At 44.0% G+C, this 12,534-nt stretch overlaps 1 protein-coding gene across 1 annotated transcript in view; it reads right to left on the bottom strand.

Annotated features, from left to right (window-relative positions):
* The window catches only part of GRIK2 (glutamate ionotropic receptor kainate type subunit 2), a 654,323-nt gene extending 641,789 nt beyond the window's left edge, over positions 1-12,534 (bottom strand). The window contains exon 1 of the mRNA XM_019537811.1: positions 11,991-12,534. Coding sequence (XP_019393356.1) covers positions 11,991-12,105 — 115 coding nt within the window. The 5' untranslated portion in view covers positions 12,106-12,534. The remainder of the gene's footprint in view (positions 1-11,990) is intronic.

Below are 12,534 nucleotides of genomic sequence, written 5' to 3'. Positions count from 1 at the left end.
ACTGGAACCCTACATTAAAGCTTGAGTAGGCATCTGAAGTAGATGGCAGCAGGGCCATCCCTAAGAGGGGGCGAAGTGGGGTGATTGCCATGGGCCCTGCGCTTTGGGGAGCCCTGCAGAGCCAGGCGGAGTGGTCATGGTAACTCTGCACCGCTGACACCAGCTTTCCATTCAGCTGCTTGCTACCCTGCCTCCCTCTGCCCCCACTGGCTTCTTGGCATCCAGGGCACACAGAACTGAGGAAGAGGCTGGGGTGGGGGTGTGGGCAGGGCTCCACACAAGCTGATTTGCCCCGGGCCCCACACCCTGCTTGGATCGGCTCTGGGTGGCGGCATCAGGAAATAACGGAGCCTTTATGTCATTTGGGATTCCCCCCTATACAGAGAGTGAAACCCAGCAGCCATCTCAGGCCACTATAGATTCACTGTATGCAATGTATGCAACATGCATTTGAAAGACCAGAGGATTTAACTGCATATGAATCTCAGCCTCCAAGCCCTTCCTTAAGACTGATGATCATTAGGATTAGAGTTAATTATTTTTCAAGATAGCTTTAGTCTATTATCTATCTCTTCTTGAGTCCTGGTAGGTTTTTGGCAAGGTCCATCTTTAAATATTCCTGAGGAGTTTTTATGTGCTTATTGTCTTTGAATGTTGCTGGTTTTACTTGTAGAGCCTTAACTTTTCTGTATAACACCATTTGATTTTGAATTATTTTCTTTGCATTCACTTCATCTTTGCTGGTCCTAAAGATTTTTATTGCCACACACTGTAAAGATATTGATGAAGTTCTTACCATGTGGTGACAGAAGTTTCTGCTACTTTTTGTTATGCCATTCTCACACCAGTTGTTGTGATTCTGATGAATAGGCCTCATGGGCCTTTCCATGAGACTCATGAATTTACCCTGTGACATATATTCATTTTCTTCCACTTTCTACCTCAGTGCTAACTCAGGAAAATATGAGTTCTTTTTCACCTGAATTTCAACTCTTTGGATTCAGGGAATTCATAGTGCATGACCATGAGTGCACAAAGGCATGTATTTATAAGACTGTTGCTATCTAGTGATTTATCTCAGTTTATAGAAACATGAAGGCTATAAATAAGTGTCTCATTTGAGGTGGTTTTGATTATTTTGGGTTTTGTACAGCTGTTTACACAGGTAGCTTCATTGCTGTGCCTTTGCCAATATGTGGCCTGGGATAGAGCCTGACTGGCTAGCCCCTGGAATTAAGTACGCTTCAAATAACTTACAGAAACATATAGAGATGTCTTGGAAGAAATGTTAGCACATTTCATCAAACATACTTCACAGGCACTTGAAGTGGTATAATAGGGGTGACTGTCTGTAGAATCCTGGAAGAAAGGCTTTCTCCCAAGACACATGCAATATGTGTTTACAGACTATGGCTATGTCTACACTGAAGGATGCACAACACTGCACTGATGTCTGGACTGCAGTGTAACTTCCCCTCATATCCCAGTTTCAGGTCCTTTAATCTGGGAATGCAGTTATTTCAGCATTATGGAAAGGTAAGAGAAGAACTGTATGTTCATGCACAATTTCATTACAATATTTTTAATGTCACAGGAAGAATATATACTGTGTAACAACATAAAAACTGAATTAAATGGACAGATTTTTTTCTGGACAAAATTACTGGGTAGCAAAATATGTACACTTTTTTTTTAGTATCACTGGCTTCTTTTGCAAATTATCAGAGTTGTATATTAATGACAGAATCCAATGGCCAGTTTCTTTCCTTAGTTACACCAATATAAATCCAATAACTCTACTGACGTAGGTGGAGTTATTCCATTTATATAGTTTTAAAAGGAATTCTTTTTTATATTTTTTATTTAAAAACTTACTTAAAAAACATGAACACTTTTTATTTTTAACTTCATGAAAAAGTGATGGAAATGGAGAAAGAAAGTTTCCTTCAGATAGTCTAATAAAAGGAACTTTTACAAACATAATTGGTCATGAAAATGCTGAACAATGCAGAAAGGACAAAAATCAGAAAAGTATTAATGCTACATATTGCTTCTCTAAGGTGCTATGTCCTCATATCAGTCCTTGTTAAGTGTTGAAATACACAGGAAAAGGAAATAAGTTGTTTATGTAAGGCTTAAAATTGTTCTAAGAATTTCCAGAAAACTCAGAACTCAGTGTGAAGGATATGATTGCTTTTCAGTTGCTGAGATGAGCAAAATATATATATATAATAACAAGTTAAGTATATGTACGGTAACATACTGCAGTTAAGAAATACAAATCATAAAACTCATGATACATGCACTCTTTCCTGCTAAATATATATATATATATATATATATATAAAGTTAATGCTCTATACCTATAATATCCATATGCATCTTAAATATCACTGAAAGTGTTTCAATGCATATGAGCTGTTGTTAGTAAAAGCAGTTAATTCCATTTTCTGTCCACCAAATAGTTTTTATGCAACAGGCATAAGCTTTCCAGTTAACATAATATAGATCCAATCAGTAGTTAAATCAAAACACTCAAATGCCTCCCTTCATAACATTGTAATGCTTATGGTGTATTAGTTAACAGTACAAGTGACTGTAAATTAAAGCCAGACAAAACAACATAAAAAGAACACTAACATTAAAATAAAGTATATTTTTAAAAGAAGTGTGATTATCCTTTGGAATTACACACAAAGGGAAACAGCAGATTCCCCATATCTGGATAGAGTCAGAACCTCAGGTGCTATAAACAACCACAGCTCCCTTGACTTCAGTGGCACCATGTCAATTTGCACCAGTACTTCATGGCCTCTATTTCCAACATTGTCAGGCCAAGTCCAAACCTGGAGTAAGCAAGTGCAGATTCCATTTAAGTTAGCCACCTCCCCACCATTTTATTAGTGGTGTAAACTACATTCATTTCTCACACCCCTTAAGTGTCATGGCATTGTAATTTCTACTCATTTTGAACACATCTCACAATTTATAGTTCTGAATCTGTTTTAATTTGCACTGACATAAATCCAGAGAAAATCAGCTCTACTGAGTGCATCAAAGTTTACATGTAGTTGTGTTACCCTGACTTTAGCCTCTAAAATACAATTGTGAATAATGGACAAAAATGGGCATAGATACGTAGATGGATAGTTAGCTCTGGAGTTATCACAGGAAAATAAGATACATTAAGGTGACCCCCAGATGCACTAAGCACATTATCTTACATAGCTAAAGGGAATATTTTTCTGTAACAATCTAGAGAAAGTACCTGGCACTGTCTGATGATGCAGGAGTTAATTTTGAATATATGTCAATACTAAGCATCTATAGGTCCTTCAAGAAAAATAGCCCGCATAAAAAAATTACATTTCTAGTAAGTGCAATTTGAAATGCTGAGACACAAGTTAGGAATATTTTAACACTATCTGATTGCATGTGAAAAAAATATGAAGGGTTTCGAGGTAGTGCTGGAGTGACATTGTAGCTGTGATGGTCCAGGATATCTGTCAGAAACAAGGATTTTTGTAGACATCTTTTATTGAACCAGCTGCATAAGTGGGATAGACTTAGGCAAGAGAAAGCCTTTAATAAATTTGACCAGAGTGAGCTTATGACTTCAGACTTTTGTTAAAATTCTGTGGGTACTAATTATTATAGGGTCTACAGTCGTGTAATAATGGTGTTATTTTTAAAAAGAAGCATTCATGTAAGTTAACTAATATGGATATTAATCAGTTTTCATCTACAGCACAAAGAAATTCCCAAATGGATGGCAAGTACAATTATAAAATATATCCTTAATAAATTTGTTTGGGTTATTATCTATTAGAGTATATATACACACATGAATGAACATCTTAATAACAGTATTTTGAATTCACCAGCAGCCAGTCTATGATAAAGACAGTTTTAAAGAAACAATAGTTTTTATATTAAGAACAGCACAATATTTTCTGGAAATATTTCCTTGAAAAAAAAGCAAGATTACTGCCCACGTATCCTTTTCTCATTTGTAGAAGCATTTGGATGAGTATAGACAATTCACTTGCAGAACTGCTTCTCAACACCCTTAACTCTACTACCCTCAGAAGGTAAACACATATTTATAAAGGATTGAGTCAAGCCCATGTCCAGCAATCACAAATCCAGTAAATTAGTCTCATTCTAATGTGCATATCATGCGAGGAATATTTTTACATTAAAAGGGAATAAATATTAATTTTTGTCAGTATAAAGAACTTAACAAGAACCCAACCAGATGTCATTTTTTACCACTTATAAACCCTCCTACCATTGGCTGTTCCACTGTTTGTTTTGCTAGAGAACTATTGGAGTTTTTAGCTTCAACTTTATCAACCTTTAATTCAAGGACAAGGTTGTCCATCTTTTTTATTTAAAATGCTCTTTTTTCTCTGGGAATGTGTGTAAAATATTTTTAAATTAACTTTAAACAACATGGGGTGGAGTGAGACACCTCACATTCTCTCAGTCTGATTTCACATTTTCCATTCATATGCTGACTAGCTTTCCCATCATTCCTGGAGTTTTCCATGAAAGTTAGGAAGACCAAGACCTTGTGCATGTGGGTGAAGTGAAGGTGGGGGAGGAGAAAACTTTCAGCTTTTTCTTGCTATCTATAAGAGTGGGGTCACATTTTTGCTTTGTAATTCTTTAGGATTATTTTATCAACACGTAAATCAATACTATTTTATTCCTCTAGTAGGATCATAATATAAAGTTTTAGCATCCAGATTGTTATAGGCATCCAATTATAACTCTTATACATGCAGTGGAAAATGCATCTGTGTTCACCCAGACTAGAAAGAAATATCTGTAATTAAAATATCTGGAGCCATCTAGAAATGTCTTTTGCAAACAGATGTGGTTGATTTGGAACATATTGATCAGGAAGCACTCCCAGGCATCTACACTGAAGAGCTAAGAAGTACTAAGATGTACTGTACTCCATTTCAATAGCAGGCCTAGAAGGAATACTCAAGAATACTCTAGAGCAAGCCTTAAGTAACTCTTAACCCAAAATTACTTAATTCACTTGCAAATTTTGATTAAAGTATGTTTTAGTTGAATGACATGGGAAAAGTGAAGCCCTGACAATTTTAACATTCACAGAATTTTTCCAAGATACCCTTGATATTTTGGTCAGATACAAATATGTATATTCCAGTTCATGCCTAAATAAAATCTCCCCATAGACATAATTCATTGAGGTATTTATTCATGTCAATAGCTCTAGGCTACTACTTGGTGCTTTTATATTCTATTCAAATATTATCTGGGGTTTCCCACACTGGGCTTTCCCAGTGAAAGTCCAAGTGATCACTATGTGTATTGTAATTTAATAATGGTCAAAAAATTCCTTAGATCTTCTGAAGTTCGAGGTAATACATAAACCGAAGTCTATTATTAATACTAACATTACTACATGTCATTATAGTACAAAGGGCCCCAAAATAACTAGTGAGATAAAAAATAAGATTGTGCAGACATATTGCTTTTATACTGGCTTCTGATTCTCAAGGTTTTCATTCAAATGTGGCTGTATAATATTATGTTGTGATATTGTTTAATTTAATCTTCCAACATACATTACAGCACAACATCTATAATAAGCTTATTCAGGCAACATTAATTTGCCTTGCAAATTGGAAAGTATGGAAATAAGGGACTTTCTAGCTTTTCTTCTGCATTATTGACAGAACTGCTAATAATAGTTTCGGTGCAAGAGATTAAGGAGGGGGAGATTAAACCCAAGAAACAAACAAGATACACATCAAGAAACTAACAAATACTTTGTTGTCATTGCAAATAGCTGCAAGTCTGGTATTGTGTATGTGTGGGGGAGGGAGTTCTCCTTTGTAGGAGAACTCATTTTTAGAATATGCAAGACAATCTCTTTTTTTCCGGTCCCTTATCTCCAACACCAGAACCCATTTCACTCATCAACCACATTTACATTGAAAGCATGACCTGAACTTTCCATGACATCCAGAGACTCAGTAACAGTCACCAAAAAGTGAGCTGTATATCTAATCACTCCATTCATAAGATAGTTGTGTGCAAATCTTTCCATAACTCTCCTTAGTTCCAAGCAGTGGGGTTTAGGGATCCGGGGATATTCCGAAGGCCCTACATAGAAGGGAACTTACTTAACCTACATTAAATCTTGATAATGTAATAATGAGTCTTTTAACAAGATAATTTTAATTCCCCTATCTCCGGCAATAAAGACTGTATACAGCTAATCTGCTTTGCCCTTTCAATTAAACTTGCTCAGGACGTTGTATTTAGTCAGCACCCTGAATGAGTCATTAAAATTCTTGTTCTGTAAGAGTTGTGTGCAGTGCACTGTTGTTTTTAAATTCCATTAAATCCAAATGGTCTTTATCGCCCCATGACCACTGTGACTTCAATCAGCCAATTTAATTACCTTACAAAATTGTCAGCAGAAGCAGTAAAGAAAAACAGGAAGGGCTGTGACGTTATCAAATTGAAATCTTCCTCTGTGCTGTTTAATCTGGACCAGTCAATAACAATGCTTCTCACCTCCTACCTGCCTTCCCGAGGCTCTTGACCTTACCCTTCCTCCAAAGATTTTGATTGCTCTTGGTTTTAAGTCTGATTGTGAAGAGAGCGGGCTGGGGACGTTAATACACATTGGAGGCTCCTTGCCAGATCCATTGAACCTAAACAAAGCACTTCCCCACTCCTGAACCTGGAGCGTTGCTAAATCCAAGGCAGTCCTCCTCCAGATTTCACTGGTCCCCTGCAATGAAGGGAAGTATCCTCTCCCTTGCCCAGCCCCCACCACAGCCCAGTCCTTCCCACCCAAGCAGACCCCCTCAAGCATAGACAGTGGAGAGAGCTAGGCACTACATAGCTCCTTCCCCTCAACATCGTAGTCTTACTTCAGACTTGAGGACTTCAACAGCAAAGGAGAGTCATTCCCAAGAAAGAGAGAGCTCAAAGGAAAAGATGTCCCACTCGAGCTGTCTGAAGCAGGTGGGGTCTACTCAAGCCTTCCATTATTGACCGAGAGGTAAAGCTTATGCAACTGGAGGAGCCTGTAAACTTCATGAAACCATCAGCTCTCACGGCTGCTCGATGCCTTTGCTGTTTAATAATAATGCTCTGGCAAACTGATCTTCTGGCTTCCACTGCTGCGATAGATGCCCACGGGCAATGGCATGAGAAGCCAATTCCAAGCCCCAGCCATTTACTTGACTCATTCCCCCGCGTAGTGAAAGTTTCTGTGGAAAGGGACTCGTTTGGCTCAGTTCGGTGCAATATTTGAGAGGGAGCCTAGATGCCAAGTCTTCACTGAAGAAGCCCCTGCTGAGCAGTAATTCCCGCTTCTCGAGGCCTCAGAAAAAAGCCAGGCAATGTAGCCGGGTGTCCCTGGTGCTTAGGAAACAAGACAAGACTAGGTGTTCGGTCCTGTTTCCTGAAAACTCTTGGCTAAATTTGATGAAGGGCAATACGAGTCGGAGCTCCTTCCAGAAACCTGCAGGGGCTGATCATGAGGATCGATAGGTATTTTTCCTGAAGTTGCCTCAGGTTTAACCTGAAATCCTAGCTCTCAAGACACCAGTTCTTAGGATCAGAGATGGGCACTCCTCTTCACCTATCTAAAAGGGAAATATCTCTTCAGTTCCCCTAAAAAGAGGAAAAACTCTTAAGGGTACTCATCCCATGAGCTCGGAATCAGCTCCTATGATTGAAAACATCAGCACTACCTAAACAAGAGAAGCTCATAACCACCGCCACGTGGAGCCGAGATGTGTATGCCCACTGCACTCCCTTTGGCATAAGAAGTGTTGTGGTTTCATTTTCCCCCGGGTATGCTTATACATGATAAAAAACGAGGACGAGGCAGTTACACCAGGCATAGGAGAGAGAATCCACCGGTGCCAGGTCGGGGGACTAGTCCTGCTTCAGAGCTTGAATATGCTCCCGCAGAGAATCAGTGGTTAAGGGGAGATGTACGTTGACAAACATTGGTCTTGACAACCCAACCCAGCTGATGTGGCTCCAAGCATTTGTCTCAGTGGCATCAAGGCCGTGCCAGGGCACCAGCGATTGGATCTGGCCCCAGCTTCTTGCTGGTATGCAGAAGGGGCCTGAAGGGAGCGTATCCAACGAGTTTTAAACGGCTCCAAACAGGCAATCGCCTAAAACGGGGGTGGCCAACCTGCGGCTCCAGAGCCACATGCAGCTCCTCAGAAGTGAATATGCGTCTCCTTGAATCTTTGCACAAGGACACGGTAACCAGCTTCCACATTTCCACAGCTGGTCACCGTGTCCTTGTGCAAAGATTCAAGGAGACATTTGGAAGCTGGCCACCGTGTCCTTGTGCAAAAATTCAAGGACACGCATACTAACTTCTGAAGAGCCGCTTGTGGCTCCAGACCCGCAGGTTGGCCACCCCGGTCTAAAATAAGAGGCTTGCAACGGTCGGTATCGAAGTCGGGGGGTTGACATTTCTGTCCCTACCTCCTGGACAGAGAAAGGCATTGGCTTGGCTCGGGCACACCCGGACAAAGTCTGATGAAACTGAGCTGGCTGTGGCGGGCAGCAAGAGTTGGATACCGCCGCAGCCTGCCGGCCTGGTCTCCTAGTCCCTGTTTGAGCAGCTGAGCGCCAGCTGCTGAAGCTTTGACCAGGGGACCCGCAGAAGCAGGGAAACAGCGGGGGAGGGGACTCATTTATTCCCCGTCTCTCCTCGCTGCCAGCCATGAGGACGCCCCGTCTGAAGACGGCCCCAGCCGGCGCTGATCGTGGTCCTGAAAGGCTGCGGGCTGGGGCGCGGCACCGCCCTGCGCCCCGACCCCAGCCGCGGCTACGCACAGATCGGCAAGTGCTTAACTGCCTTGCGAGGCCCCTGGGGATGGGGGTTGGGACCTTAGGGCTTGAGCAGCAGCGCAACCCTCTGTACATAGACGCCAGCGCGTGTTTCGCCTGGCTGGCCCGCTTGGAAGTGATCAGGGCCGGCTTCTGCTGTGAATTTAACAGACCATGACAACGGAAGGGTCCTACCTATGATCTCGTATTTCTGCTTGCGTGTAGCAAGGGAAGAGAAGGCCTGAGCTTCTGTCCGACTCGACACCATGGGGATACATTAAGAAAGGCTATTCTGGCCTCGATCTCTAAGTCTAGCCCCAGGTTTCACCAGCCCCAGCAGCAAGGGCTGCGCCTTCCTTCACTCTCTGCAGCAAAGCCTGAACATCGCAGGTGCAAGCCTGGGGCTTATCCCTGGGCAGCTGCTCTGAAATAAGAAGAACTGGGCTGGCTCTTTGGCTCCCAGAGAGCACGATCCTTTCCACCTGGCCTTGCTAGGCGGGGGCCAAAGTAGCTGCTAGGAATGCAGGCAAACACGGTGCTGTGCAGCTGGACGAGGGAGGTGAGGGCAGGTTGATGTAATGCCGCCAGAGAGTTAATTATTCTTTTTGATCCCCGGCGCTGGTAGAAAAAAAAATAAGTCTCGGCCTGTGACAAGTCACACAGGCGTTCGGCTTTCCAGTGCCCTTGTTAAAAGGTAGCTTGAAACAGGGGGAGGGAGGCTGACAGGACTAGTGACTAGTCCCAACAGTGACAGGAGCTGTGGGAAGGACAATGCGAGCCCAATGTGGTTAATTTGCACAGGGAGAGGAGGGGGCTGGAGCTCTGGCAGCTACAAGCTCTCCCCTGTTGCCATAGCGCTGCCGACTGAGAAGGAAGAGAGGGAGCTGCCTTCCGAAGGGGATCTCCTCAGACACTGCCTTGTCTCCTGCAAGGGAGCAGGGACAGCTTGGAGTAGCAGGCAGCCTGCTGGGATCTGCTATTGTCCCTTAAAATAATTTAGCCATCTCCTTTCACAGAATTGTCATCCCTTTCCCCCCCACACCCCTTCCCTCCCAGGCGATCTAATCCTGAGCTGAACTTCTCCACAAAGGTCTATCCCTGAACTAGGGTGAAAACCAAGGTCTGTACCAATGGCAGGCACGTGCAACAGGCCGGGAGGGCAAGACAGGGAGCCCTCTTCCCCCTTACTGCTGGGAGTCCACGTAAAAGAAGCAACTTTGGTGTCGCAAGGGCAGAGGTGGAGTTGGAGGGGTATTTTTTTTAAGCAAGAAAAAAGCATGAAGCGGGTTTCTAGTTTGCTACTACACACGGCCGTGAATGGCAAGCAGAGTGAAAGCCCTAAGCCGACTATGTCCAGGAGAGAGTTTAGGGAAGGAAGTTAGGCGAGAAAAATCCATTCTGCACGGCCGAGTGACAGCCCTTCGGGGTAGAGGCTCCCTCCTTCTGCTGTGAGCTCCAGATTATTGTTTTCCTCATCTTCAAATAGTGGCTTGATCGGTGACATCCTAGTGAGCATTGCAGCGAGGAGGCGAAGAGCAAGGCGGACAGCTTATCTCCTACCGGAGGTGGGGGTGGGAGAGCGTGTTTCCATAGCTGCCCCTGAAAGCCATGCGAGCTGGAAAGATCCCCCCGCACAGCAACAGCTAGGAACCTGTCGCACAGGCACAGCTGGACCGCGCCAGATTACCTTCAGCGCTGGCACTCATCTCGCAGCAACGCCTACGCAGCGGCTTCAATGCAAAATAAACTCCGCAATGATATATGGACCCGTTTAGCCGTGTCCAAAGAAACAAGCGTTCCTGAAGATGGTTGCTAAGAGCAACGTGCTTTAAGCACCACCTTTAGACCAGATGGAAGCAGAAGAAAGTGCTACTAGGAATTCAGCACCCGAGATCAATAACAACCCGGGGACTTTAATCGCCCCCCGCCCCCACACACACACCCCACCACCACCACACACACCCTCCTAAACGTGATTTAAACAAAGAAAGAGCAAGACATTCAACCTTTTCCCAGGCAAAAGGGAGCTTTCAGTGGCGAGTACCATTACAATGCTGCAATAGGGAGCGCACTATAGGCATGGGAAAGGACAGCAACTCCTTCTGTACACCTCGCGGGCTGGCACAGAGGGGGCCGCTTCTTTGGCCGAACAACTTTTCCCGTGTGTGCACTGTCTGTGCACACCCACCCCAGAGCACTTTAGCTATTCGGCTGCCGGATCTGTGCCCTGTCCCTAGTCTCACCACTGTGGCTCTCACCCACTTGCAAGAACTTTTCATACCCAGGTCTGCTCCAGTGACAAGGAACAGCCTGGTCCGTGAAGAGTTGTCTTCAGCAACTCTCTAGCCGGGATGCTTTCTCACAGAAGTTTCACTCTCAGTTTTTAAGGCTAGTTTCCAAAAGATACAGGAGGGGGAAGGGAAGCTCTTTGAGCTGGGCGACCAATATGTTTTCCCTTGAAATGTGCCCGGCCCCGCCTGTGGCTGTCCCTGGCTCTTTTTGTCTTGTTGGGGGGGGAATAATAATGATCCATTCCCGCTTAGCAGCGCGTTTGTGTGTGTGTCAAGAGTCCTTCCGCGGTGACTCCTTTGCATTCAGCTAACAGTTTACAAAGCATCTGTTCCATCACAGCCCAAGCACCAGAAAAAGTGCCACTAAAGACGTTTCAAGGAAATCAGAACTAAAGGTCCCTTGGACAAGGTTGGATCCGCTCCGACACTCAGCCTCGGAGGGCCGGGGGGGCAGAAGGCGAGCGAAACTTAACAACTAGTTGTCGGATCTTAACTAATCAACAGCTATTTTAGCCGCGTTTTCCACTGCTATGGAAACAAACAGGCACCGTAGGAGGGAGCCAGCAAGCTCTGATCACTCTGCAGAACCCTCGGCAAACACGCTCGCTTGCCGGTCATTGTCCCCATTATTATCCCCCTCCTCCTCATCATCATCATGATACAGCAAACTGCCTCGACACAAAAACACGCTGCTTCAGCCATCCGGATGCAAAATACAGAAGGACTTCGGCGCCTGACTCCAGCAGCAGCAGCTCCCAGCTCTTCCCCAGCAACCCTCCCTCTGACACAATCACGCGAATACAATATTCAGGACCATGCAAAAGTGTCGGGAAATCTTACCGAATCTTAATACATGTGTGGTTCCTTGAGAATATCCAATCCACAGTAAGCAAAGAAGGAGTCTAATGGTGCATCTGAAGACTGGATTAGTTAGAATCGGGAAAAAAATCTTCATGGTGTTTCTATGCACACGCGCTGCCTTACTTCCCCCTTCTAAGCGTCAGGCTCCCCGGTAGGGTAAGAATGAGGAAACGTAAACTGATGGCCCTCAGACACGATCACGGCATGGTCACAGAGAGAGGAGAGAGTCTACGCTTCCCAAACCCATTAGCAATCCCTGCATGTTCTTCATTCACTGCGCCAAGGAGCAACCTTCAACTGCAAGGAATGGTGGGACATCCATGTTAGTCGGGGGAGAATCCTTGAGAAATCCAAACACACACAATGTCCAGCCGGGTGAACCTGGGAGGCAAGAAAGAAGGAAAATCAATAGGTAATCCAGCTTGAGAAATCGCTGAGGTATCGCCACATAGCGAGAGTCAATGAGCACCAGGCGTTTTACTGGCGAAGCTTTTGCTGTGCTCCCATTCTACTGCACTGCTGC

The sequence above is a fragment of the Crocodylus porosus genome, unplaced genomic scaffold (assembly GCF_001723895.1).
Source record: "Crocodylus porosus isolate Cpor-Errol unplaced genomic scaffold, CroPor_comp1, whole genome shotgun sequence".
NCBI classification, from domain to species: Eukaryota; Metazoa; Chordata; order Crocodylia; family Crocodylidae; genus Crocodylus; species Crocodylus porosus.
This window is presented reverse-complemented; position numbering and strand designations above follow the sequence as displayed.